This window comes from Cricetulus griseus, assembly GCF_003668045.3.
Source record: "Cricetulus griseus strain 17A/GY chromosome 1 unlocalized genomic scaffold, alternate assembly CriGri-PICRH-1.0 chr1_1, whole genome shotgun sequence".
NCBI classification, from domain to species: Eukaryota; Metazoa; Chordata; class Mammalia; order Rodentia; family Cricetidae; genus Cricetulus; species Cricetulus griseus.
This window is the reverse complement of record NW_023276807.1, coordinates 142,629,615-142,655,840: the sequence shown is the minus strand read 5'-3', so window position 1 is coordinate 142,655,840 and position 26,226 is coordinate 142,629,615. Positions and strand designations below refer to the sequence as shown.

Here is a 26,226-nt window from a genome sequence, read left to right as displayed (position 1 = left end):
TTTCTAACCATACAGAATGTACGGGGGGGGGGGGGGGGAGGTTGACTTAGGATTTCTCTAAGGTGTTTTAATTCATGGAAATTGCTTTTTCTGCTCCTCAGTATTAGTTTGTACTGAGTTGGAAAACTCCTTAAAAGCTTGCAGAAAAGACTTCATCAACATTTGCTGTTGCCTAACAATATTTGGAAGAACAGCTAACAACTAAAAAGTAACTTTCAACGTTTCCATTAGAGTGCTAGGTGTCTTAGCAGGTTCTTCACAATCTCAAATTACAAGTTACATTGTGGACACTTGTCATGCTTGGTAAACTACATTGTTCTCTCATGTTCCACACAGGGAATGCCTGGACATTTCTTTAGAGGAACCAGTCTTCACATTTAAAGAAACTATTAATGGCAGTGCTACCACATTACACTAGAACATAGGCTGGGAGAAAAGAGCCTTTGCTGTCTGAGTGCTCGGTGTAGTCAGAATACAGTGATTCACCAAGGGAAACAACCTTAGCATAAGGGATGACCTGGGCTCTAGACTAATCTGCATATTAGTTCCTTGAAGGAAATGTCAGAACATAAATATAATAAACTGGAAATACTGCTACTTACGAAGTAATTTGTATAACACACAAAGAAAAACAAGTACTAGTCATACCACTTTTATTTACATATCTGTTACATTGTTTATTCAATATAGAAAAAATAGGAATACATTCATAGTATTCTCTCTTAATTTGGTAAGTCCGTGTTGTCAAATATTGACTATTTTTATATTGGGTGTCCTACCCAATTAAAAAAATAAAATAAAAGGGAGAACGGACCTAGCCAACAACTCTTATGGCATGTTATTGATATAACAGTAAAACCTTATTTCTCTCTTTAATGCTAATTCCCAAAAGACAAGATAAAACTACTGATTACTGGCTCAGGAACACGGTTTTAAAAGTAGAAAAAATTCATTCTTTTCCCCAAGGAAATGTTTAAGAGATACATATAAACACCATAGTGGCCAAGGAGAAAATGTATTTATAAAAGGGTCATGCTGCAAGAAAATTCAAGCAGTCAGTCCCACTGCAATGGATAACACATGTCAAAGTAGGGGCTGAAGTGTTACCATAATTAGGCTAGAGAAAAACTCATAAGTCAGACTTTCTTTTAAAATTTTTTACAAATAGAATCAATGATTATCTGTTTTGGACATGATACTTGATTAAATGGGTCAAACTTACAAATTAATACTACAAAATACAGTATTTTCCATTACTTTTAGTTGTAATGTACACTATGTACAGAAAGTTGCATATCTTAAGCTGAATACAGATGAACGGCTTTTTAAAAACCAGAATCTGGGCTTATAAATAGTGCAGAAAATGCAAACGCCAAAAATACGATGCCTCCTATGATTGTCACTGGAAAAAAGAAGAGAGAAGATGAGTGAGGCAACATGTCTTCCACTGTGACATTATGCAAACAAAACCAAGTTTCCATTTTTCCACTCTGACAAACTACTCTTGTAAACATCAGTGGCACAGCATTCCTCTCATTCTCACGTGATAACGGGACCTTTCTCTGGGCACTGCTTAGAGAAAGAATAGTATGTTGGCAAGCAGCAGTTGGACTACAGTAAGTGATCTTAAAAACTCGTGTATCTATACGAACAGTGGGATAGCTTAGCATAAAGGTACTGCTGCCAAGCTTGACAGCTGATGCCTACAAGCCTCAGAACCCAAACCACCTTTAAACTGAAATGTTCAAGTCTCACACAGGCCTGACTGTCAAACACATTACAGGCCATGTTTTAGATCAATTTTTAATTTACTAACTGGTACACATGAGAAAAGTCAGTTTGCAGGAACAGTAATGAATACTCAGACCTAAGTGATGAGCATGGAGACCAGATTGTCTGAGAGATGATCGAGCTAGCACACCATTTCTATCATCTGTGATTTTCAAGCATTAGAACATGTTTACATTTTAATTTAAAAATGACACCTTACCTGTTCTAACAGATATTTTTTGCGCTATCATCCTTCCTCCAATTACTGCCAATCCAGTGCATAAGCAATGTCCCACTGTTCCACCCACTGCTACACCATAGGGATCCTGAAAGCAAAGGTAGCTAGCGTTAAATTTGTTGAGTTGGAGATGCTGTCTGAGAAACACTGGTATTTAAAACGGGTCATAAACCACATTAGCATCACAAACACTTGTCAAAAATTAAACGCTTTTACGCTAACTTTATGAAACAGGAAATAGCTACTTCAAGGAAAATGAGCAGTACAAGGCTGGATCTGAATATAGAAATCCTGTATGGTATAGTTCCTGAGAGCAGAAATTCTGCTAAAAGCACAAGGAGTAAATCCTATTAGAACGAACTGGACCGTATCAAATTGGGGGAGCAGTGAAAGCTTTCCAGAAAAGACAGTCCAGAAGAGTAGGCAAGAACCTGCTTTTGTGGTGTGTTTTGTGAAGGAGGAACAATAGAGCATTGGAGTTTCTACAGAGTCAAGGAGGTGTCAGAGAGGAGTCCCTGCAGGAGTATGTCAGGAAGGATTGTTCAAAGACCAAGGTTCAATCCCTAGCTACAAGGGATCCCTATAAACTCTTAAGTCAGCCCTTGTCTTGAGACACTGGCTAGCTTTCTTTAACACAAGTAGATTTCTGTTTTCAATGGAGACAACGAACTAAAAGGGAGGAATGACAGCCCTGGTAAGAAACAATGCTGACTGGATTGGGGTAGGAGATGAAGACAAGAAAAGCAGATGAATGAAGACATGTGGGATGCTGCAAAAGCAATCAGGTATGACAATCAAATAACTAAATAGACATGGAAATACTGATGTGATTTAAAAAAAAAAAAAGACTGGAGGATCATTCAGCGTTTAAGGATATTTGTTGCTCTTCTTGAGGACCAGATTTTTTTCCAGCACCATGGCTCACCTGTAACTCTGTTTCCAGGGAATTCAATACCTTCTTCTGGCTTTTACAAGCACCCACGTACTCATGGCATACACAGACTCACACATACATACAAATAAACTGTTTTAAAAGGAGCAGGAGTGAATTATGGGTACTGGCAAATTAAAAGTGGAGTGTATTCAATTGAAAGTCAGGCACAACACACTTGTAATCTCAACACTCAGGAGGCTTAGATATGAGGATTATCTGAGATTTACTTTGGTTAGCTAACAAAAGTTCCAGGCCAGCCTGAAGTACAGAATGAGAATTGTCTTTTAAAAAGGCCAAGTTTGGTAGTAAATAACATCATCATAGGAAAAAAAAGTATGGACAAGTCAACCAGGACATAATCAACAGGATGAAGACTGCCAGGTAGTCAATAACGGTGAACACCTGTGATGTCTGTGATAAACCAGTAAAGACAACTTAAGGGTGGTAGCTTCACTTAGGTTCACAGCTCAAGAGAACAGTTCATCATAGTGGAGGCCATAACTCAAGGCAGTTGGTCACAAGCATGCACAATTAGGAAGCAGTGTGATAACTGCTTGTGTTCAGCTCACTTCTCTTTATACTACTGTCCAGAGTCCTAGGCCAGGGAATGGTGCCTCCACCCATAAATGGGATCTTGTACCCTAATCTAGTCAACATTCCTACCTCAGATGCTATCTCAGGTGACACCAAGATCTCAAATTGGCTACAGATTAACCATCCCATCCTGTGAGGTCATGACCTTTCAACTTTGGGAAGGTAAAAATAGGATATGGGACAGAAGGACTAAGGAAAGGGGCTTCATTTTCCCCTAAAGACAGAGTGGAGGGAGTAATGCAAAAAATGCCCCAAAATTTGAGCTGGGGAAAAGGCAAAGATTTACATTATAAGGGAGGGTGGGACCTGGGGTCCAAGACTGTGCTATGGTTGGTGGGGATGAAAAAGGTGAGTGACAACTGGTTAGCAGCCAGCTGCTGTGAGTAAAAAGGCAGCCTATATACAGTCAGGATTTGGAAATGACCTGAGCATGTACTGGAGAATGGACCACCACAAAACTGCTACCCCAGAAGACTGCTTCATTCCACCTGAAAATAAAATGGTTCTTAAAAAAAAAAAAAAAAAAAATTCAGTGGGTTAAATAGTTATCTTAACAAAGATTGAAAAGATGCTGTTAACCTGTATTAACGGAACCTTCAAAAGCCAAACAGCATGATTCATACAAAGGAGCAGAGTAGTGTTACCATGTGAGTGCTGGTTTGGAGGCTGCAGACACCCCTATGCACTGCTGTGTGGCACCTACAGACAGAAACCTACAAGGTACCCTGGCAATGCCTCCACCCCAAGCTCATTTGAAGGCCTGATTCTGACACTCTAAGAGAATGAAGACAGGACATAGCCATTAAGGAGCACTCTTAAAGTTTGTTTTATGAGAACAAATGAGAGTTCATTTTTAATTTTTTCCATCCCCAAATAAAGCATTTTAAAGCTTCTTTCCCTGTGATCTCAGTCCTGGCCTGAAAATGCCTTCTATTTTAAGCTCAAGAACTATATTAAGAAACTTTCGTTTGTCTTTTGGTTTTTGTGATTTTTTTTTTTTTTTTTTGAGACAGGTTTGTGCTATAGCTCTGGGTGTCCAGAAATTTTCTTTTAGACCAGGCTGGCCTTGACCTCACTGAGATCTACCTGCCTCTGTCTCCCAAGTGCTGTGGCTAAAGGCTTTTGCCACCACCACCCTAGGAACTTGATCTTTTATGACAGACATTTCCAAGGATTGAAAGGTTTCAGTATGAACTAGTGTAACTGATACAAAATTAACATCAAGAGCATACAGCGTCCAGGACATCAGAGTCTGTGAACAGAAACTGACATCTCACAGGAAGTGACATTACCCTCCCCACCCCCCCGTAGCAAACAGATAGGTATCTTTTAAATACCTGTGCCCAAGGGCAAGAAGGACGATAGGCTCATTTCTGGTCCAGACTGTCTTTGAGCCTCAGGTTAACTGTTCATTAGACTACAGTGATCAGCACTCTAGAGCTGAGTTGGGGCAGAAATGCTCTACAGAAACAAGATCTGGAACATCCCAAGGCGAGTACCTGAAGAATTCTCATGTCCTTAGATCCTATTTGTCCCTTCTGTACTTCAGAAATGTAACCCTCCTTGGGTCAGTGAGAACTGACAGTCAAAGGTGCTTCGGAAAATTTTTGAGTCGTTAAAGCAATGTTGAAAAATGAGTAATCAAAGAGCTGCTCAGAAATGTATAAACAAGTGATAAGTTCCCCTCTGCTAAACCAATTTTTGCTGTTAGAATTTTTGTTTGGTTTTAAGACAGTCTCAGTATGTAGCCCAGGCTGACTTAGAATTGAAGATCATCACTGCTAGCATTCCCCAGTGCTGGGATCACAAGCAAGTGATATACTAACTTATGTTCTCAATAAGGATACAGATAAAGAAACCAGCCACAGCTTTATTTTGGCAAAACACAGAAAGGACCCAGCAAGATAAAAAGAAAAGAAGAACCACAGACATGGAGAAAAATTTGGGAGGCTAATTCCAAGTCATAAAATGAACAGATGTACCAAACTGCAGCATGGATAGTTAGTTATCCTGTGGTCTGCCTGCCCACTGTGTGGAGCAATGCGAACTGCAGTCTTGATACAGAAGCAATCAAATACCACTCACCTCTCTAGCTGCCAGAACAATAGTAGTGAGTTGAGAGCGATCGCCCCATTCTGCCAAGAATGTTAATGTGAGAGCTTGAACAAAAATGGGTGAAATAAAATGCAACCACTTTTTCTGAGGTATCGTTGTGCTTGTACCAGTTTCAACATCGGGTCCATTTAAGAGTTTGGTTCGTTGGAACTGAAACAAAAATTACCATTAACCCCAGTAAGCATATCAAAATAGTATAAAGTCACTCAATCCTTTCAATGCATTTAAATTACATGGCATATTCACTAAAGCAAATAGACTTCTGCATCCTCCCACTGCCCTTTAGCCACCAGCCTCACACAGTATCAATTTTCCCACTCCAATAAAACCAAACAGCATTCAGATAGAAACACTTCTTACTAACAGTTCCCAGGATTCAGACAATTGGTCATCAGCCTCACTGTATCTCGTGAACATTTCCCTCCTTGAAACAGTCGGTGACCCAAAAGCATATCAGAGCCAAGTTGTGTGAATGGAACTAATCAAGTTTACGCATACATACAGACGTGAGCACTGAAATCCTCCACAGGGTTCTGTCCCCAAGTGCCTCTAGCATGTACCGGTGACAACTTACTTCTTCATCCTTCTTCTTTAACTCTGCTTGAACTTCTTCCAGCTCCTCCTGACCCTCATCTGGGCTCATCTTCAAACCTTCCCGAAGCATTCTAATGCCAAAAATGGCGAAGAGTGCAGTTGAAACATAGTAGGTATACACCCTGGGGATGACTGTTGTGGCATAGCCAAACAAAACTGTAAGGAAATGCCAAGTGTTAACAGGTGTTTTCCACAACAGGCCAAAGGAACAGTAACTCAAGAAATTGTAATTTACTTTGTTGAAGGGAAACTGGTTCATATTAGACACATCAAATATGTAATGACCTGAAATCCTTCTGCTTCTTTCTTTCCATAGCTAAACCCTGGAAAGCTCACTGGTTTTCAGTGTTGATGGCTTATCTTACTTCACTCTAGCAAAAGACACACACTAATGGGATCAAGTTCCCATTTTTAAATATCAAGTTACCTTAACGATATACTAATATAATGACCATAATAATTCAATCCATAAAATTAGATGTTTAGAGACTTAATAATAAAACCTTTAAAACCAGCATCATATGTTTTCTTATGGGAAGATAAACAAGTATGATCCATATAAAGATTTCAAGCAGGCATTAGAGTAGAGCTTGATGAGGAAAACAATACAGAAAGAAACAATTCCCACGGACTTCCAACTGCTTATGTTTCCTCAAAGGAATGATGGTGACAGCACATACGAAAGATTCCACTGGGTAGATCTATTTGTTTGTTTGTTTGTTTGTTTGTTTGATGAGTGTTTGGCCTGCTTGCATGCCTGGCACCTAAGGTGGTCAGAAGAGGGTATCTGATAGATGCCCTGGAACTGGAGTTAGGGATGGCTGTGAGGAGGTACTGTAGGCACTGGAGTTAGGGATGGCTGTGAGGAGGTACTGTAGGCACTGGAGTTAGGGATGGCTGTGAGGAGGTACTATAGGTGCTGGAAGCCAAACCTGGGTCTCTACAAAGGCAGCAAGAGCTCTCAACTGTTCAACTATCTCTCCAGCCTCAGACTTTATTTTCTTGTTTTAATGGTTTTACATTGTTTAACCTCTCTTTTTAAGTCTTTGATATGTATGTATTATGCATGTATGTATGTATGTATGTATGTATGTATGTATGTATGAAGGTGTATGCACATGGAGACGACAGGAAGACCCTGAAGCTCAACAGTTTTAGCTGTCAGTGAGAGCTACTATCTCCATCACAAAGCAGGGTTACAGGCCTAGGCAGGCACTGACTTTTATGTGGGTGCTAGGAGTTAAAACTTAGGGCCTCATACTTACATAGCAAGTGTTCTCACCCACTGAGCCATCTCTCCAGCCCTACATTGGACATATTTTACAATGCCACAACTGTTTTGCTGTATATAATATACCAGAAATGAGATCTTTGTACTCCTCAATTTAAGTTTAAAAAAAAAGTTAATGTAACATCAGATGAAGTGCAAAAAAGATGTTTAGATCCCAATAGGGAGATCAGAGCCATCAGGTAGCCCCATATACAGCAGGAGGAAGGGTTAAGAAAGAAGATACTGAGCAGAGTGGAGGGAAAGGATTAAGCACACAGAGGAGCTGGGAGAACTGATGGAACTGCATTCTGAAGCACAGAACAGTGCATAGTCATAGTAATGACCCTGTTAGCATCAGCAACACACAACTCACACAGCGCTCAGATAGCACATCCCAAGTATGGCCAACAAATTCAACTCTACATATAATATATATATATATATATATTATATATATATATAGAGAGAGAGAGAGAGAGAGAGAGAGAGAGAGAGAGAGAGAGAGATTTACCCCTAACTCCTCCCAGGTCCATTCCCACCCTCTCTATGACCCCAACTTTGTGTCCTCTTTCTCTTTTAAGTTAAAGAATTAGTCAAGACCATATACTCCTGGGTATGAAGCCCTCTGCAGGAAAATAGTTGGCCTACCAGGGCCATACTCTTAAAGAAAAGTGACTCTGCCTCCCCGAGAAACCATCAGCTGTCCACAGTTGCTGAGTCTGGGGTGGGGTTCCTGAACTCCTTCCTGGTTTATACAAGCTACAGTGCTGATAGGCTTGGTCTTGTGCAGAGAATCATAGCTGTTTTGAGTCTGAGTGCAGTGCTCTGTCATGTCCACAAGACTACATCACTCTAGCCCTCCCTGACCTAAGACTCTTACAATCTTTAAACCTCCTCTTCTGTGACACATTACTTCTGAAGAGAAAATCAGTTGCTACTATAAAATATTAATACCTACACTAATTTTCAAATTGTAAATAGCATTCAAATTATCTTAAATATCTAAAATACTCATGTGTTTATAAAAATATAAGCTTTAATTAAGCATCAAGGTACCAGAAAATCAGAAATGGACATTGTTCTACATTTTAAGAAATTAGTTTCATAATACTTAAGAGGCAAATGGCAAAGCCCTCCTAATAAATTATCAATATAGAACAGAAACCATAAGATAGGTAAAAAGCTATTATCTGCACTTTACAGGGAGGAAGCTAAAATTCAGGGGTCACTCAACTTAATTCACTATGACACAGTGTACTAGATAGAACAAGTTTTCCCTTTGAGCCACAGCTGGGTTTGAGACTGACTTTCTATGGCCATAGAAATAATAAAAATAACTGGAGGTGTCTTCTTAGAGCTATCACTCAGTGCACCTCAGGAAGAAATCACTGTTTGCTGTGGCCTCCTGAACCCCACTTCTAAAACTGCAAACAGAAATGAGCTTATCTGGACTGAAGAGAAAGGAAAAAAACTGCACTAGAATAAAATCAAGGGATTAAGAATAAAAGCTAGGGCTGGAGAGATGGCTCAGAGGTTAAGAGCACTGACTGCTCTTCCAGAGGTCCTGAGTTCAATTCCCAGAAACCACATGGTGGCTCACTTGAATGAGATCTGGTGCCCTCTGCTGGTGTGCAGGGCACATGCAGACAGAAGACTGTATACTTAATAAATAAAATCTTTAAAAAAAAAAGAAAAAAAAAAAAAAAAGAATAAAGGCTCGAGAGATGGCCCAGTAGTTAAGAGTGTGTGTTGCTCTTGCAGAGATCCAGGTTTGGTTCCTCACACCCACATGATGGCTCACCACCATCTGATACCCTCTTTCTGAACTCTGCAGGCACCAGGCACATACATGGGGAAAAATACATGCAGGCAAAACACTCACACATAGAATAAATCAATCTAGAAATTTAAAAAAAAAAAAAATTAAGGACAAAAACCACCCAAAAATAAATGACAGGAGTATGTATCATGGCTTTGAATAGCTAGAAAATTCCATTTAAGATGTAAAATCTGGGAATTTTTAATAATGTACATACTGAACCATTTGCTGTTTACTCAAGTCTGGGATAAGCAGATTCCAATGTAACTGGGTGACAAGACACACATATGCTTTCCCCCAATTCATCATGGTCCCAGGAAAGCACCCTTACCTGACAAGCATGTCATCAAGGCCAAGGCAAGCATGGCACCAGCCAGCACAGTCAGTCGGTTATAACGCATCGCCATAATGGCTGCTATGAAAAATGTCTTGTCACCAAGCTCAGATACTATGATGACTGATATGGCAGCAACAAATGCATGAATAAACCCCAAATTCGTCTGGGTAGCTGCATCTTCTCTGTTGGTATGAACTGGGGCAGCTGGTGTAAACCCTTTCTGAAAATTAAAAACAAAAAAATGTTTGTCATTTAATTGACATTCTTTTAAATGAAAAGTTATGTTTGTCACAGTCAGTCCACTGACTTATTACTTTAATATTCTGAATGCTATTAGAAATAACAGTAGCCCATAATTCAGCTCTCTATACAAAACAATTCATTAGAGTACATTATATCTAGACACCATAATTACCTCATTTTGTAAGTATGTGTTAGAGTCAGATCATTGCTGTCTCATTCAAGTTTTCACTAGTAATTTGGGTGAAGACTCAGGTGTGTTAATCAAACATTCATTGACATGAAGCTGATAAGACATGTAACTAGCACTGTAGAGGACCACGTAGGATCCAGGAAGCTCTCAGAGGCTACAGCCAGAGCTGGCTGTTAACTAAGATGAGGTTTAATATAGCTGGATGTGCAGATGGTCCTATGATGAACTCTAAAAATATCCCGGAAGGTTATCTGATAAAAAGGCAAAGCAGTCTTGGTGGATAATAGCATGAAAGCATAACAAAACTTCATTGGCCTTCCCCAGTTGGCTAGGAAGTTCCAAAGCCCTGCCCTTTAAGAAGGCACAGACCTCTGAAGATCATCACAAATGAAGAGATTCTGAAACCAGGGCTTATCAAACTAGCAGAGTCAAAACCAGCCTGTTTACAATTTTAAGAGACTTTAAGGAATGGGGGGGGGGAGAGTGAAAAAAGAGATTTTATGTGGCCAGCATAGATGTGACCTGTGAAATCTAATACATTTAGTTCCTGGCTCATTACTAAGAAAGTTCACTGGCTGCAAGAAATCAGATGAAACACCAGTGTGCCTAGGTGTCAGTAACTGGGAAAGTTATTATGTAGCTCTATCTACACAATATGTAACATTTTCAGTTTTGATTGTGTACACTAGTCCTTAATGCATGACATAAACTTGACTTCGAATACTACAGGGCACATCAGAACTAGATCACTGAGCTAAAACAAGGAAACTCTTTGTGGCCCTGGCAGTCAGCTCTTAATTAAGCAGGTACCATTTTAAAGGCTCTCTCCCCATCATCATTTTACTTCTGATATTCCTTCAAAATGAGCTTCTAGCTGGTCCAATAACCTATGAGCATTAAGCATTCCAAAAGACATTATGTTCCTGCTGGAACCTCACCCCTCCTCCCCACACTACCCTCTTTCTGCTAGGATGGTCTGGAAGTCACCATCCTGTTGCTTCATCCTCCTAAGTCCTGGGATTGATTACAAGTATCAACCACCACACATGGCCAAATTGTTTATATGAACAGACTTCACAAAATTTCAGTATCTTAAGTCCAAGAAAAAATTTCAGGAGTAAATATGTGGCACTTAAGATCACTTGGTAGAAAATTCTGCATTTTAAATGAAATCAAAGTAGAGATAAACACTTAATATTTTTGTGGTTTTCTAAGCCTTAAATCCTTGGCCAAGTTGTTTAGCCTGTTCTATGAAATAAAGAATCAAGTTTGCCTGAAGAATATAATAAAGGAAAGGAGCTGGAGAGATGTCCCAAACCTCTTCAAGAAGACAAGTTCAATCTTCAGCATCCACATAAGGCATCTCATAACCACCTGTAACTCCAACTCTAAGGGATTAGACACCCTCTCCTGGCTTCCACAGGCCTGTATATGACATCCTTACACACACACACACACACACACACACACACACAAATACTTTTAAGGGAGAGTCTAGCAGATGTCTCAGTGGGTAAAGTGCTTGCTTCCAAACCTAATTACCTAAGTCTGACACACAAGACTCACAGTGGAGAGAACCAACTCCTCCAAGCTACCTTCTAACCTCTATACATATGCGCATGTACATACACACACACACACACACACACACACACACACACACACTCTTTCGAGTGCACACAAGCGCACAAAAAGTAATAAATTAGAAAACAAAATAATTCAAACAAAGTAAAACAAACACAATCCACCCATATTCTCAAAACTTTTCTATATAAAAGACTAAAAAGACTATCAAGCCAGTCCTGGATGGCTGAAAAATGAAGTTGTGATGACAAAGAGCCTTTTAAACTATCACAGATGTCCCACTTGGGGCTTGGCCACCCACAGTTACTTATTCACTGTATTCTGACCAGCTCAGGTACTGTAGTGGTCTCTGTCTACTGGTAAAAGCTTCTGTGGTGAGGGCCAAGCTGCACTTACCTATGAATGAAAGAGTCAGTATTGAGAAGTACAGACCAAAAACTCCAACTGGACTCATTAGGCTCTATGTGTAAAATCATAAAAATGCATACATATATATGTGTGTATGTGTGTGTATTTACATATGTTCACATACATACATAATGTATACACCACAATATATGAATCAGAGAGAGGATGAGAAAGGACACCAGGAGACAGAGAGCTTAGAGGGAGGTGTAGAAATTATGCAAATGCAATATACTCCTGTGTGAAATGCTCAATCTTAAAAAAAATGAAATATTAATTGGGTCAGAAAACAGTCCAGTAGCTTTTATCTACTGCTCGCCATATAGAAGTACTGGCTCCTTGGTCTGGTCAACCCTTTCTGACTTTAGTAAAATCCACAGCTCTGCAATCAGACTGCCTGGGTTCGAATCCAAAGCATTACCATCATGAGCTGACTCTACCATCTGCCAACTCAGGCAGCCATGACCCAGAACTGCTGAGTTTCAGGTGAATGAAATCCTCAGGACGGATGCAGCCTGGTATACAGCAAGCACTCAGGTCTTATACCACACAACAGGACCAGCTTATTAACCTTCCTAAGATGAACTATTCCATGTCACTTGACTATGCAACTGTAAATTATGCCTAGAATACAACATGTAAACCCTTACCTGTGTCTATTCAATACTCTAATCACACCAGTTCCCAAAACAAACCTTTCTCCCAAAGAAGCCAGATAGCATCGCTAAATGCAAAACACCACAAGCTGAAAAATTAGCCTCATAATGTACTTTAATATTTTCTGGTTTAAATTACCCACCTTACAAAGTAAAACCAAGCAAAATTATTTGAGAATCAATTTACCCCAATACATCCAAACCACCATTAACTTCTAAGCAATATTTTTTCATTGTCATGAAGTATTCTAACATTTTTCTCACACTACTTTTAAAGTAGTATGTTACATGCTGATTCCTCCCTCGTGGCTCAGTCATGGACACTGCAGCTTGAGAGCTCATCCGGCTTCTGCTAACCACCCTTTGCATCCAGCCCCTAAAATCCAGCCCTAAGCATACCATGACAGTATATCATAGAAGGGGTGAGAACTACAAAGCTGAGAACAGGATCACTGGGGAGCTGACATTTCTCTAGTAGAAATACATTATCAACTTTGAAATGTTGGGAATAAAGAGGCAAAGCAACTAAATGTTGCTTAAGATCCACATAAAAATATACTGGCTGGCAAGATGGTTCAGCAGTAAGGCACTTACTTGTTAACCTACCAACCTGGGTTCGATCCCCAGGACCCTTATGGGAAGAACTGACCTGAACAAGTTGTCATCTGACCTCCACATCTGTGACGTGGTACACAGGTGCCCACATACATACACATAAGCATACATAGATAAATAGATGTAATTTTAAAAATTCAAGATTATGAAGGTATAATAAAGAATGTTCTATAAATACTAATATTTAAAAAAAACTGTTGAGATGCTTTAAAGGAAATACATATTATGTATGACGCTAATATATGTGGGGGGAAGGGAGTATGTACATGATTGTAAATGCATCCCAGATCAAGAAAGAGTGACATTTCTGGAGAGGGAAATCAGAAACAGGATGAGTGAGCCCTCTTCCTTAAAGAACCAAGTATTTTACTCAGCTCTGCGGCTGTAACTTCAGGGCAGCTGCAAAATACTTCAAGAAATGAAACAGCATGGCTCTGTTCCAACAAAACTTTTCTTGGAAAAATCAGTCAGTGGGAATCTAGTATGTTGAGCCATGACTTAGATATGAGAAGGCAAAGGGATACTTGTCACCATACAGCCATCTGTACCGTCTGGATTTTTGCCATCAAGCGCCCAGGTATTGATATCACTTCAGACCTCTTTGAAAAAAATGTATTTTTAACTGTGTGTACCCATGTATGTGCACGTATATGCACACATGTGAGGGTGTTGGATCCCCTGGAACTAAAGTTACAAATGGCTGTGAGCCACCCTTCATTGGTGCTGGGAACCAAATGAGTCCTTCACAAGAGCAGGGCCCTCTCTTAACAGCCGAGCCATGCCTCTAGCCCCTCCAAGAACTGTTAACCCCACCTGCTTCTGCAGCAGTGGATCATCAACTCCTTGTAAACTGCAGCAGGCCTCCAGCAGCTCCCACCAGAAAGTACATTCTTGGCACTTGTTTACTCAAAGGTCAGGGAGCACATACCTGTGGGTTGTGGGATTCTTTCTCTTTCTCAAGTCCCAGAGGATCCAGGACTAGACTCCTGGAATGGCTGACTGGAAAGTGCCACAGCGTGTGCATTCTGCCTGATCCTGACCATCAATGACAAAGAATAAAGCTTGCAGTCTGAAAAAGTGCACCCCAAATGAAAAGTGTCCGTGATAATGATAACCCAAGTCAGAGGCAAAAGGAAAGCCCCTAGAAGATTTTGAATGTAAGACAAACATGAAGGAGGCACTGTGGCTAATAATCTTTGGGGGATACCTGCTGCTGGGACTGTCAAAGGTTTAGTAAACTGCCTAAAAGTAATGGTCAAACTAATCAGAGGGAAAAAATATGCACAAAACTGAAAGCAAAAAAGTCAATAGGTCTTAGGAAGGGCAGGGTTCAATTAAGTAAGGATGGTGGTAAGATTTTTTTTTTTGGGGGGGGGGCTGTTTATCTGATATAGTCATGCTCCTAAAAGCTATGGGGAAAATAAGAATCAAAGCAAGGGGTGTGGTTTAGACACATTCAATGTGAATGACAAGCATAGTCCATATGAAGGTTTCCAAGAGATTGTCTGAAGCAGATCACAAGATGAGACTAGGTCAGACAAGGTATAGACCTGGTGTCGGTAGCCTAAATTAACTAGGGCTGTTTGCAAGGGATGAGATCCCCAGGGGAGAAGGCAAATAGCTAAAGCTCCCAAAACTGAACTTTACAGACTATATGGGTTTTGTCTACCAGAAATGGTGAGAACACAGGTAAAACTTAAACTACCACCCCATCCCCAGGTTATCTCTGACTTTCAAAGTTCATGCTCCTGAACTTGACTCTAGTCTACACTGAAGTTAAAGCGTGTTCTTCCCAATGCCTCCTCACTACACACCTGGTACCATGGGCACAGCTGCCTTTTCATTTTTATTCCTGAGCGCTTTTCTATGGTTGCTCTGGGACTGGCTACATTTTAACACTTGAAAGGGAATACTGGAAGAGAGAAGGGGAGAGAGAGAGAGATACAGGGGGGGGGAGGATGCTGCAGGAAGTTCAAAAAAAAGGAGGCATCCCACTTACGGAGGTCTTACCCTATTGATATATTAATTGATCTGCATCCAAAAACCATACATTTAAAATATGGAAGTGTAAAACTAATTTCCCAAATCTCCAGATTGTCTCTCAATAATCTGGGACTTCATGCTTTCCTAACTATGCATAACCTAAACAGAAATATTTCATTCCTGTAACTTTTTCTGGCTACCCGAACCATTCACTCACTCACTGGAAGGCTGTTTCCTTGATGGTCAAAGTTAAGTCAGTCATATTCTTCTCTTTATACAACTTGGGGTCCTGGGGTTGGGGGAGCCTTAGTACTAAATAGCCTGGAGAATAGGGGTAGTTTCAGAAGTTCATCACTGACATTTGGTCCATGTTTCTGGCTTCCTATATACACAGGATGTTACTTTGTAGAATTTAACAGAATATGGATACTCATACATGAACCCCAGGCTAGGCTCCATGTGGATTGCTTTTTCTTAGGGAAGCTGTTCTCTGCTCCAGAGAAACCGACCTGCAACCCCAGTGCTGCTGTCTCCACAGGATTCCAAACACCACTGTTGTTCTGCTGTCCCTACTTCCAGCTGAGCAGCTCATGTGGAGGGTAAGTTTTATGGATGTTCTTAGCTGGGTTCCTCTTCCCAGCTGTACACACTCAGTGTGCTGTAACAATTCAGGCAATTTTCAGATGTGGTTATGATCTATAACTATCTGCTTTAAGTAACAGATTACCTGAAATAACATAAGCAGCACACTCAATCATTCAAAAGGCCAAGGCAGAGGTTTTCCTACAAAGCACAAAGTACAGAGGCCAAAGCAGTTTGGGGTCATGCCTGGAGAAATTATCTTGCTGGCTAGATAATGGATCTATAGCTAACTAATTTGCCTGGCCAATCTTCACAACTATCAAATCCTTGTAAAATATCTCTTTAAAACAGAAACTTGGAGTATGGAGAGACCACAGAAAATCTATTTTGGGGTGGGGATAAAGGAAGGAAGGAAAACAAACAGAAATGAAACCTGTGTCTTAGCTGGAGCAGTGATCTGCTGCTTACTGTATGACAAGTACTACTTATTAAATCAGTCCCTAAGTTACTAAGCTGGTACCAGATCAATATCACATCACTTCATTTAATAAGCAAAAAAATTAAAAAAATAAAAAAGCTGTGACCACAATTTAACCCGGGGCATAATAGGCTTAACTCATTTTTCTACAATCATATTGCCACGATGGCGTTAGGCTTAAAATTTTAAGAGTGCAGACAGCCATGTCAAATGAGAACAGGAAAAAGATCTCTGGACTTAATTTGCTAGATTACAAGTATGCTTCAATATGATGGGGAGGGGTGGGGCTGGAGAGAAGGTTCGCACTAGCTCTAGCTGCTCTGAGTAGTCTTTAGATAAAATTAAATCTCAAAAGGACAAAAAGGCAAGGAGGGAACTTTGATCAAAGATTAGCTGAGCTAGTCCTCCAGTAGAAGTGGCTTCTAAAATGTCAGGACAGAAACTGATGGGGCCAAGTAGTACTAATAAAGACCCCTCGTTATTTGCTCTCCTTTCTCAAAATAGGAGACACTGACTATGTAAGGGGAACTAAAGTAAACAGTGGAAAGGAAGAGAAGAAAAGAAAAGACTCAAAGGAAGAACGCACTGGAGGTCAGAGGAGAGCAGAACGTGGGAAGGGCTGGGAATGTGTCTGAATAGTAGAGCACTTTCTAACAGGCACAAGACCCTGGGGTCAATTCACAACACTGCCCTTCCTAGAAAAAAAAACAAAAAACAAAAAACAAACAAAAAAAAAAAAAACAAAGACAGGAGGAGGTGTGGAAAGGATAAGTTTGATCCCAAGGATAAAAAGACAGAATGAGCACAGAAGCCAACGAGTAGTGTGTACCCACAGGACACCAGCTACAAGGGAATGCAGTTTCAGCTCTGGCATTTCACTACTAATCACACATTCCACCACAAGAAGACATGAAATCCTAGGGCGTTTCCTCATAGTATTCCTGAAACACTACCATGTCAGTATTTTGTTTTGTTTTGTTTTGTTTGTTTTTCGAGACAGGGTTTCTCTGTGTAGCTTTGGAGCCTATCCTGGTACTCGCTCTGAAGACCAGGCTGGCCTTGAACTCACAGAGATCCACCTGCCTCTGCCTCCTGAGTGCTGGGATTAAAGGCGTGCGCCACCAACGCCCGGCAAAAGTTGGGACTGCTGTTTCCGCCCGGTTTCGAACCGGGGACCTTTCGCATGTGAGGTGAATGTGATAACCACTACACTACAGAAACTAGCTCATGTCAGTATTTTAATGTGAAACATGAACTGCATTTTGAAAACAGGACCAGCAACCTGTACTTAAACAAACAAACAAGAAATCTTTGCTGAGGGCTAGGAGATGGGTCAGTCTTTGCCAAAACATGGGGACTTGAGTTCAGATCCTGGAACCCATGCAAACCCAGGTGCTACAGCATAGGCCTAGAATCTCAGTGCTCCTCCAGGATGGGAGACTTGCAGGACATCTAGCATGGCATACACAGCATAAAACAGGAGACCCTGTCTCAAACAGGGTGGAAATCCAGGACAAATACCAGTGGTCCTTACCTCCATATACATACCATGATAGACTTGTGCTCACACCCTCATATTGCACACATACACAGAATAACACTCCTGTATACTATCCTCATTTAAAAAACCAGTCTCACTACATAGCCTCTTATTGTAGTTTCCCAAGTGCTGAGATTATAGGTATGTATCAACATAGCATTATCCTCAAGAGAAAATGACAACAAAGAAGGATGTAATTCCTATTCTAACCATATAGTTTAATGAACACAAATATGACTATACTGAATTATCCTTTTATTTATGATGAAACCAGAAAGGATGCTTGCATGGAAACAGGATCTACAGCTTGCTACCAAAAGACTGATTCCACTCCATATATATATATATATATATATATCTTAAGAAGTTATTAAGTAAAAGGTGACATCATGTGAAGATAACAAAATCTGGGACAACACTCAGCCTCAACACTATTGGCAAAGTCAGAACAGGCTTTTCTAGAAAAGATGACAGTGTGCAAAAAAGACCCCCCCCCAAAAAAAAAAAAAAAAAGAAAGAAAAAGCCAGGTAATTTAAATAATGGCCCTGCAGATCAAGCCAGTTTCTAAAGATCACAATTAGAGACTGGGTGAGGAGCTGGATCTTGCTATGCAGCTGGATCTGTAACAGAGTTATAGGTGTGTGCCACCATGACCAGATAAAGGCATGCTATTGCAAGTTCATTACAATGTCTTAGTCTTTCTAAATGATTTCATTAGTTGATCTAAAATATTATTTCATTTTTACTAATGTTACATTTGACTCCTATTAGAGTATATTTTTAACAATTGTATTTTCATAAAAGTTATTTTTATTAACATTTAGCAACTTTGTTTATGGACATTACCATTCTACTGTGTATTTATACACTAGAGGCATATTAGTTTTACTGATTTTTTTTTTAAGAGTTCTTTTGCTGACACCAAATAAGCAGTACCAAAAGCATCATTTCAGGCAGAGGGCACTATGGGAAACTCAGTCTTCAAGCTGAAAGTGTCAGTCACAACCATGCAGAGGCCCATCTGAGCTGCATGAAGAATGCTGTTTAATGCAAATGGGAAAACAAAGGATTCTGTGGAAGTGTTCTAACAGTAAATAAGAAACAAACAAACAAACAAAACAAAAAACAAAAAAAAAACAGCAAGAGGTGGAGTGAAAATGAGAACCTGGGCAGGTTCAGGTGACAAGATTTTTGTAGGTCTACCAACAATGCTACCCAGCCAGAACAGTTTCTTCACCTTCAGAATATAAATGATCTATACTCTGCCCAGGAAAGAAATAGGAAAAAAAACAAGAGCAAACTAAGGTCACTATGTAGAGCACAAAAACTGTGGCTTATTTATGACTATATGTTCAGAGAGAACCCCCAACCCCTCTGCTCCTACCTTGATCTCCCAAGGGCTGGGACGACAACTGTACATCACCACTGGTCTTCTTTTTAACCAGATTATAAAGACAAAGAACCCTCAACACAGAGAGCCCCCCCACACACACACCCCAGTCTGAAAGTTCAGCCACCTCACTGTACCCAGTAAGATACTGCCACTTGTTTGTACTGTCTCTTCCACCAGAATGCCTGCCAATGGAGACAGGATTTTCAGTCCACTCTCAACTTGAGGCAATGGCCTCAAAGTTAAATTTAAATATCAAATCCTTTTAAAAACACCCACTGAATATAGTTGCAAAATCAGCTGAAACCCAGATACTCAACAAATCTGAATCCTGTCTTACACGGCTGTTAAACTGTACTTGGTCATTTATGTCACATAGAAGCAACTGATACTTTTATTAAACAGTTTAAGAAATTCAATGTATTCTACTACTGTAAGAAATATTTGAGCTACAGCAGTTATATAAAAATATAATTTTAATTAACATGAGACTCTTTTGCTATTAAGTGTAAATCAACTCCTAATAAAAAAGAACACAAAAATATATGAAAATATTTAAAAAAAAAAAAACAACAAAATACATAGTGTCTGCACTTTCCCTCCAACCCCTTAGTTGTAAAGTCAGGCATCCATAGACCATTTAAGTGAGGCCAACAGAGTGTGACCTTTACTTAACATAGTAAGATTATCTCCACATCCTAAAAGGACTGCAGTAACTATAGCTGTGCCTACCACTATTTATCTTAAAGACTGTAAGATACATTCATGAACTGCACTCTTGCATTTAGTTATTTCGCCCTCAGGGGCTACTGTTTTAAAGGAAGCTTCTGATGCTAGAGTACGTGGCAGCAGGCTCAATGATGAACACCAAGACTAAAGTTCATGATTCAGCATCCCAGAGCTGGAGAGGTACAAAGCAGGGCCAGACGGGCCAGACAATGAATGCACAGCCATCTGAATGAATGGCAGCAATGCTGCTGGTCTATGGCTGAAGGAGGCAGAGCAGGCAGAGGACAGGACAGCAGAGAGCCCCCCCCCACACACACACACCCAGAGCCCCTGGCTTCTGAGAGCCAGTGAGGCCCACTTCCACACCTGCCACCTCATCTGTACTGCTATCAGGAGGCAGTTTCTTATGAGTTCAAACACTTCAGATCCTCCTGACTCTGCGTGTGTGTGTGTGTGTCTGTGTGAGTGTGTGTGTGTGTGTGTGTGTGTGTGTGTGTGTGTGTGTGGTTTGTGTGTGTATTTTGTAAACTTTTCAAGAGTCCCACAATTAACAGTTATATAATCTACTGCAGTCCAAAATTCTAAGCTATAATCAGTCCATTAATGAACAAAATCACAGATAGCAGATGATAAAAGCTGAGTTTTTCTTAACTTCATCTAGTAAATCCTTTAGCAAGTAAAAGAAGCCTGGATATACACTGTTAAAATAGTTTTTTCCTGCTTGAGTTCATTTTACAGCTTTTCCATAAAGGTATTTAAAATCCAATAGGAACTGAAATAAATCTTAGATTTTTCTCGTAGAAAATTACTTAGCAAATGCCAACACTATACATGGTCTTAGGAAAGAGATAGAGGAATAAGTATAACAATGCTCTCAAGACATTAACATGCTGCAAGAGCAGGCAGAACATGTACACAAGTTTTAAAGAAACCAAGTCAGAATTTAGAGTGTAAGAACAAATAAAATATTAAAGTCCCTCAAAGTGGGGGAGCACAAGGGGGGGCAAAGGAGAAAAAAGACATCAAGATAAAAGGCTTACATCAATATATAATCCATTAACCACTAAAATCCATCAGAATGAAACAAATGGCTAAGGGTTCCAACAGAATGCAAGGAATGCTAAGGGCACCTGGCAGATGAGAAGCCAGGTGGCCTTAGATCTGGTTTCTACTGTTTTTGTTAAGATTTAGGCACTAGACATTAGACCACCCAAACCTAGGCTGCCTATCCACAACCAGGTAATGTCACCTGCTCTACCAGCTTAGTATGGCTGAAATAAGCTCACCAAATCTTAAGGTCACTAGAATGAAATCCCTAACAGGTGGCTATTTGTTTAACTTCTTCCTGAACATTTCCAGTAAGTGTTCCTTATTTCTCAAGACCGATTACTACATTCCAGACAGGTGATTCTTAGAAAGGACTTGCTGTGTAAAACCAAACTCACAATCGCAGAAATTCCCACCTTCTGGTGCTGCCTAGGGAAACAGAATATGTGAAAGGCCAAACAGTGTAATATGAACCTCGAGAAAATGAAAAACCTCCATCACCAGACAACGATCACTTCTAATAAGAGCAGCTTGGGAAAGGCTGCAGAAGTTTCTGTTGGCTCTTGAAAATGGGAAGGGTTCTGACCCGCAGGCTTCAAGCTCGAATTCTGTTGTAAGGTCTTTGTTTAGGAAAGACTGGCAAGAGAGCACATGTTCAGGTCTCAGAGTTCTGCAAGCCGCGGTTTTAGAATACAGTGAGGGAGTGGTGGGTCCCTAAAAGACCTAAATTAGGTGATGAAGAAACATGAATATCCATCCTGCCATATGACTGACGTCAGCACAGAGCCATTCTCCGAAGAGTTCTGAGTTCAATGAATTAGGGAGCACAGACTGGGATGGGGGCAGGAAACTGAATGCCAAAATGGACCCTACTAACAGACTAAAAAACTCCAGAAATAACAGTGCCTAAGACAGAGGAAAGTGGCTCACAAAGGAGAAATTCTACCAACATAAATTAAAACATTAATTTTTATCCATTTAGTGGAGGTTAAACAAACCATGAGATTCCAGTTTACTTATAAATGTAGTTTTGGAGCCCTCCTCCCCGACTATAGAAGACTACCATCAGAAACAGGTCTCAGCGTTGTTAAAGGCCACTTTCCTCAAGCCAAGGCACGCTTTTTTAAAGGGGAGGGGGCGCTTCAATGCATAATCTCTAGACACTGTAAGTGGCAAAGAACCAAGCTGAATTCGGGTGGGCATCTCTGGTTGGATTGCTTCAACAGTGTGATGATCCTTTGAGAAGCCAAAGTCTCCCAGATGTTCTGTGCTAAAAAAAACTTTCTACTTTGGATGAATACTTCCAGCCTTTCCAGTCCGGCACATCTGATCAGCAGGATGTCGACGAAGCAAGCACGTCGGTACTGGGGATCTAGAGGACCCCTGGGCACCCCTGGCTGGGTTCTCCCTTTTCCCTTCCCCCAGCAGCCAGGCGAGGCCAGGCCGCGCCTGGGAAAGCAGTCGGTCACCCTACTCCGCGGCAAGGCTAGCAGGGGCCGGCTCCCCTCCCCCAGCGGCCTCGGAAAGAGGGCGGCGCCGCCAGCAGCGGAGCCTGGTACCCGGCGGCCGGCTCCGATGGCTCGCCCGCCCCATCCCCTCCAGCCGCGGCCCTCACCTCGGCCCGGGCCGGCTCGAGGCCCTTCACTGCCGCGGACTGCGACTTCAGCTGCTGGGCGGGCGCCGGCGGCTTCTGGTTCCGATGGCTCAGGTCTTCGTCGGGGCCGGCGTGGACCCCGGCCGGGGCCCAAAGCAGCGGAAGCAGCAGGAGCACGAGCAGCCGTCGCGTTGGCGCCCGGCAGCTCCCCCGGGCCGCCATCCCGCCCGCCCAGCCGGCACCGCGCTGCAGCAGGAGGAAGTGCGGGCGAAGGGAAGTGTCGAGCCGGGCGTGCCGGGAGGCGCGTCCCTCAGGGCCCGCCGCCGCTCAGCGGGCAGCCTGCACCACGCGGGACGCGGCGACCGGGACAGACTAGCCGCGGGCGCACCGCGGCTGCCGGGCAGGAGAACCCACACACTCCTCCAACTGCCTCCGCGGCCCAACTCCTCCGGCCCCGCCCCCTGACCAGGAAGGCCTACCATTGGCCCGACGTCTGCCTCGACGTCGTGACGTTTCCGTCAGGTTGAGGTGCGGCTCTCGCGCTCCTCCCATTGGACCCGACGCGCCAGGCAGGTAGCTGGCCCTGGGTGATTGACGCTCCATGCATCCTTCTGGGCTCCACCAGCGACCCCTTGGTCTCTGGGCCATGCAGCGACCAGGCTGCAGGGCTCCTACCAGACCTTCCTCAAGAGCCCTAGGCAATTAGAGCCAAAGCCACCGCCACCCCCACTTCTATTAAATGTCAAGTGAGTCCCTGCCCTGCTACTTACGTGGCACTCCCTGGCAGGAATTGCCACACCTTAAAGTGGCGTTCCACCCACCCTCACCAAGTCTCAGTGCCACCTGCATAAAATATTCTTCGAGGGGGGTGGGGGTTCCACGTGCTGGGTTTTTAAGGCTCTGAAGTGGGATTCGTAAGTAAAAGGTGAAAAACGTCTAAGCTTTGTTTGGAGACCTTGTAGAATAACCGCAGACCATAAAACAGGTCTAACATTACCCTGGCCCAGAATGCCTTACTCTTTGGCTTTTGAAAAGTTGTGTGTTGTTTAGGACTTTTGTGGAATAGAGGCTTTGGGGCAGGCAAGACTAAGAAGACAGGAAAGAATGGGTTAGTTAGGCTCTAGAATATGACTGCATTTTTTTAAAAGAAAAGCTGCACTACCTAATTACTAAAGTTACACACACACACACACACACACACACACACACACACACACACACACACACACACACACACACGTGCTAACCTCGAGCCAGGCACTATTCTAAGTCCTACTCCTATTTCCACCAGCCATTCCTGTAACCTGTCCTTAGCCTCCCATTGCTCCTTACAGAATGCAGCACTTGGTCCTTCAAGACATAACTTATGCATGCTCCCGCTGTGCTGAGATAACCAGAATGCCTCTGACACATAGTTTGGGGCACAGCTGTTGTACCTCCTAGTTCATTCCTGGAGTGCAAATTTCTGAGCCCTCATACTACAATGTAACAGAGATCAGAAATCCAGACTCCTTCAGCCACCTCCTTTTTTCTGCAAAGATTTACCTTGCTCAGAGGGGCCTGCAGAAGACTGGAGGACCAAGTGGGAGGGAATGAAAGGGACAGCCCAGTATATCGAGGGTTAAGTGCCACAGGCCCTTGATTCCTGCTAGGGGCTATGTTTATTTTTCTGGAATTAGCCATCTTCCTTCCCTCCCCCCAATCTCTGACTGTCTCAGAGGAAGGGCTTCTGGATAAATTCTAGTTACCTCATACACTCACATAGATTAAGCAAATAAGCACATGGGCTAAGGCTGCAGGGTGCTGAGGTGCTAGTTGTAAAGCTCTAGAGTAAGACAGGAAATGTGTTCAACAGAAGATGTCAGACAAGGGACTATAGAGCTTTGTTCCCAGAGGGAGATAGCATGGCAGGGTTACAGTGGCAGGGTCTAAGGAGTGTGGGATTTTCCCAGCCCCTCAGTGTTGCCCAGCTCAGTGGCCTCACTGGGGTTCTGCCAGGTAAGCTCTAGGTGTTAGATTCCCAAATAAGTAGCTCTTTGTGTTCCTCACACAGCTATTTCTCCTGGGCCTATGCTTTGCTCTAAATCAAGGCTAGATAATAGCTTTAACTCCTAGAAGACCCAGAACCCTTACCCTAGTCTTTAGTAGTGACTAAGTCCCTTTGAACAACAAAAAAAATCAAAGCAAAACCAAAAAGGAAAAAAAAAGCTAAAATTTATTCATTATTATTTTTTATTTTTTTTATTGTTTTTGAAGTGCTGGTGAGTGAATCCAGGCAGGCCTTGTGCCTACCAGGCAAGTTGCTCTACCACTGAGCTACATCCCCACCCTGTTGGCATCCTTCACCGAAAAACAACCAAAGATGCTAGCTTGACCCCGCCACACTAAGGGTGTAGGAGGCCTAGCAATCCCAAGATCAGCTTTTTGGTGGTGTCCTACTTAGATGTGGCCTCACTGAAATAGAACCACTAGCAGGCACTTTGCAGCAAGGAATACTACTGCATGGGCATAGCAGCATGTGTAGTTTGTTGGCTGGGGAAGAAACCAAGGACCAAGTGTGTGCTAAGCAGAAACCATCACCAGGGTACTCCATTCAGCCTTGTAAGATGGTTTTTGTTCCTGTATTGTATTTGTTTGCCATCAGTGTAACAAACACCAGAGATAATTTATAAAGAGGAAGAGTTTATGTCTGCTCATCATTTTGGAAATTTCAGACCATAACCAGTTGGTCATATTGTCTGGGGACCTGTGGTGAGGCAGCACAAGATGATGGGCATGTGATACAGGGAAGTGACACACCTTGGCTGGGAGGGGGCAAGGGGAGGCCAGGCTTCCTCTGTGTCTTTTTAAAATATTTGTGTTTTTTTGTAAATATATACAATGTTTCTTAATGATATCCCTCTCTGCTCCTCTACTCTCTCTAGATTCCTCCAACACATCTACCTCTAAACTTCATTTTCTTTCCTTTTTTTCTTCTTAAAAATAATTTACCGCATCCAGTTAGTGTGGTACGTGGATATGGGCATGGATATGGAGCCATCCACTGAGGTGTGGCTAACATACCAACAGTCATGTATATATGAGAGTCCTATAGTTAACATCATCCTAATAGGAAAAAACTTGAAAGTGTCCCCCTGAAAACCAAAACAAGACAAGGTTGTCCACTTTCATCACCCCCTAGTCAATATAGAGCTTGAAGTCTTAGCCAGAGCAATAAGGAAAGAGAAACCAAAAGAATACAAATGACCAAAAGTGTGTGTGTGTGTGGTGGGGGTGTCTCTATTGTAGATGATATGATTCTATATATAACAGATCTTAGAGACTTCACCAACGAAACTCATAGGAGATGATGAATATATTCAGCAAAGTGGCAGGATACAAAATGCACAAAAATCACTAGCCTTTTTTATATACCAATAAGAAAAGGAAATCATGGAAGCAATCCTACAGAACACACACACACACACACACACACACACACACACACACACACACACATACACACACACACACCTGGA

The 26,226-nt window shown here is 41.9% G+C and overlaps 1 protein-coding gene and 1 non-coding gene across 2 annotated transcripts; both read right to left on the bottom strand.

Moving 5' to 3' along the window:
• Positions 1 to 636: 636 nt before the first annotated feature.
• Positions 637 to 23,144, bottom strand: Tmem165 (transmembrane protein 165). The gene is made up of 6 exons (XM_027390924.2): positions 22,730 to 23,144; positions 9,666 to 9,891; positions 6,226 to 6,401; positions 5,622 to 5,801; positions 1,991 to 2,096; positions 637 to 1,402 (listed from the first exon to the last, which is right to left on the bottom strand). The coding sequence occupies exons 1-6, from the start codon at positions 22,928 to 22,930 to the stop codon at positions 1,326 to 1,328; spliced, it is 966 nt and encodes a 321-aa protein (XP_027246725.1). The 5' UTR covers positions 22,931 to 23,144; the 3' UTR covers positions 637 to 1,325.
• Positions 17,556 to 17,628, bottom strand: Trnav-cac. The gene has a single exon. It is a non-coding gene; the product is annotated as a tRNA-Val (tRNA).
• Positions 23,145 to 26,226: the final 3,082 nt, after the last annotated feature.

Coding starts and splice junctions, on each gene's coding strand:
- Tmem165 (XM_027390924.2), bottom strand. CDS start 22,930: ATGGCGGCCCGGGGGAGCTGCCGGGCGCCAACGCGACGGCTGCTCGTG. Junction 6,402..9,665: donor CTTGATGACATGCTTGTCAG/GTAAGGGTGCTT, acceptor ATTTCCTTACAG/TTTTGTTTGGCTATGCCACA. Junction 2,097..5,621: donor TTGTTCTGGCAGCTAGAGAG/GTGAGTGGTATT, acceptor CTTTGCTTTCAG/GATCCCTATGGTGTAGCAGT.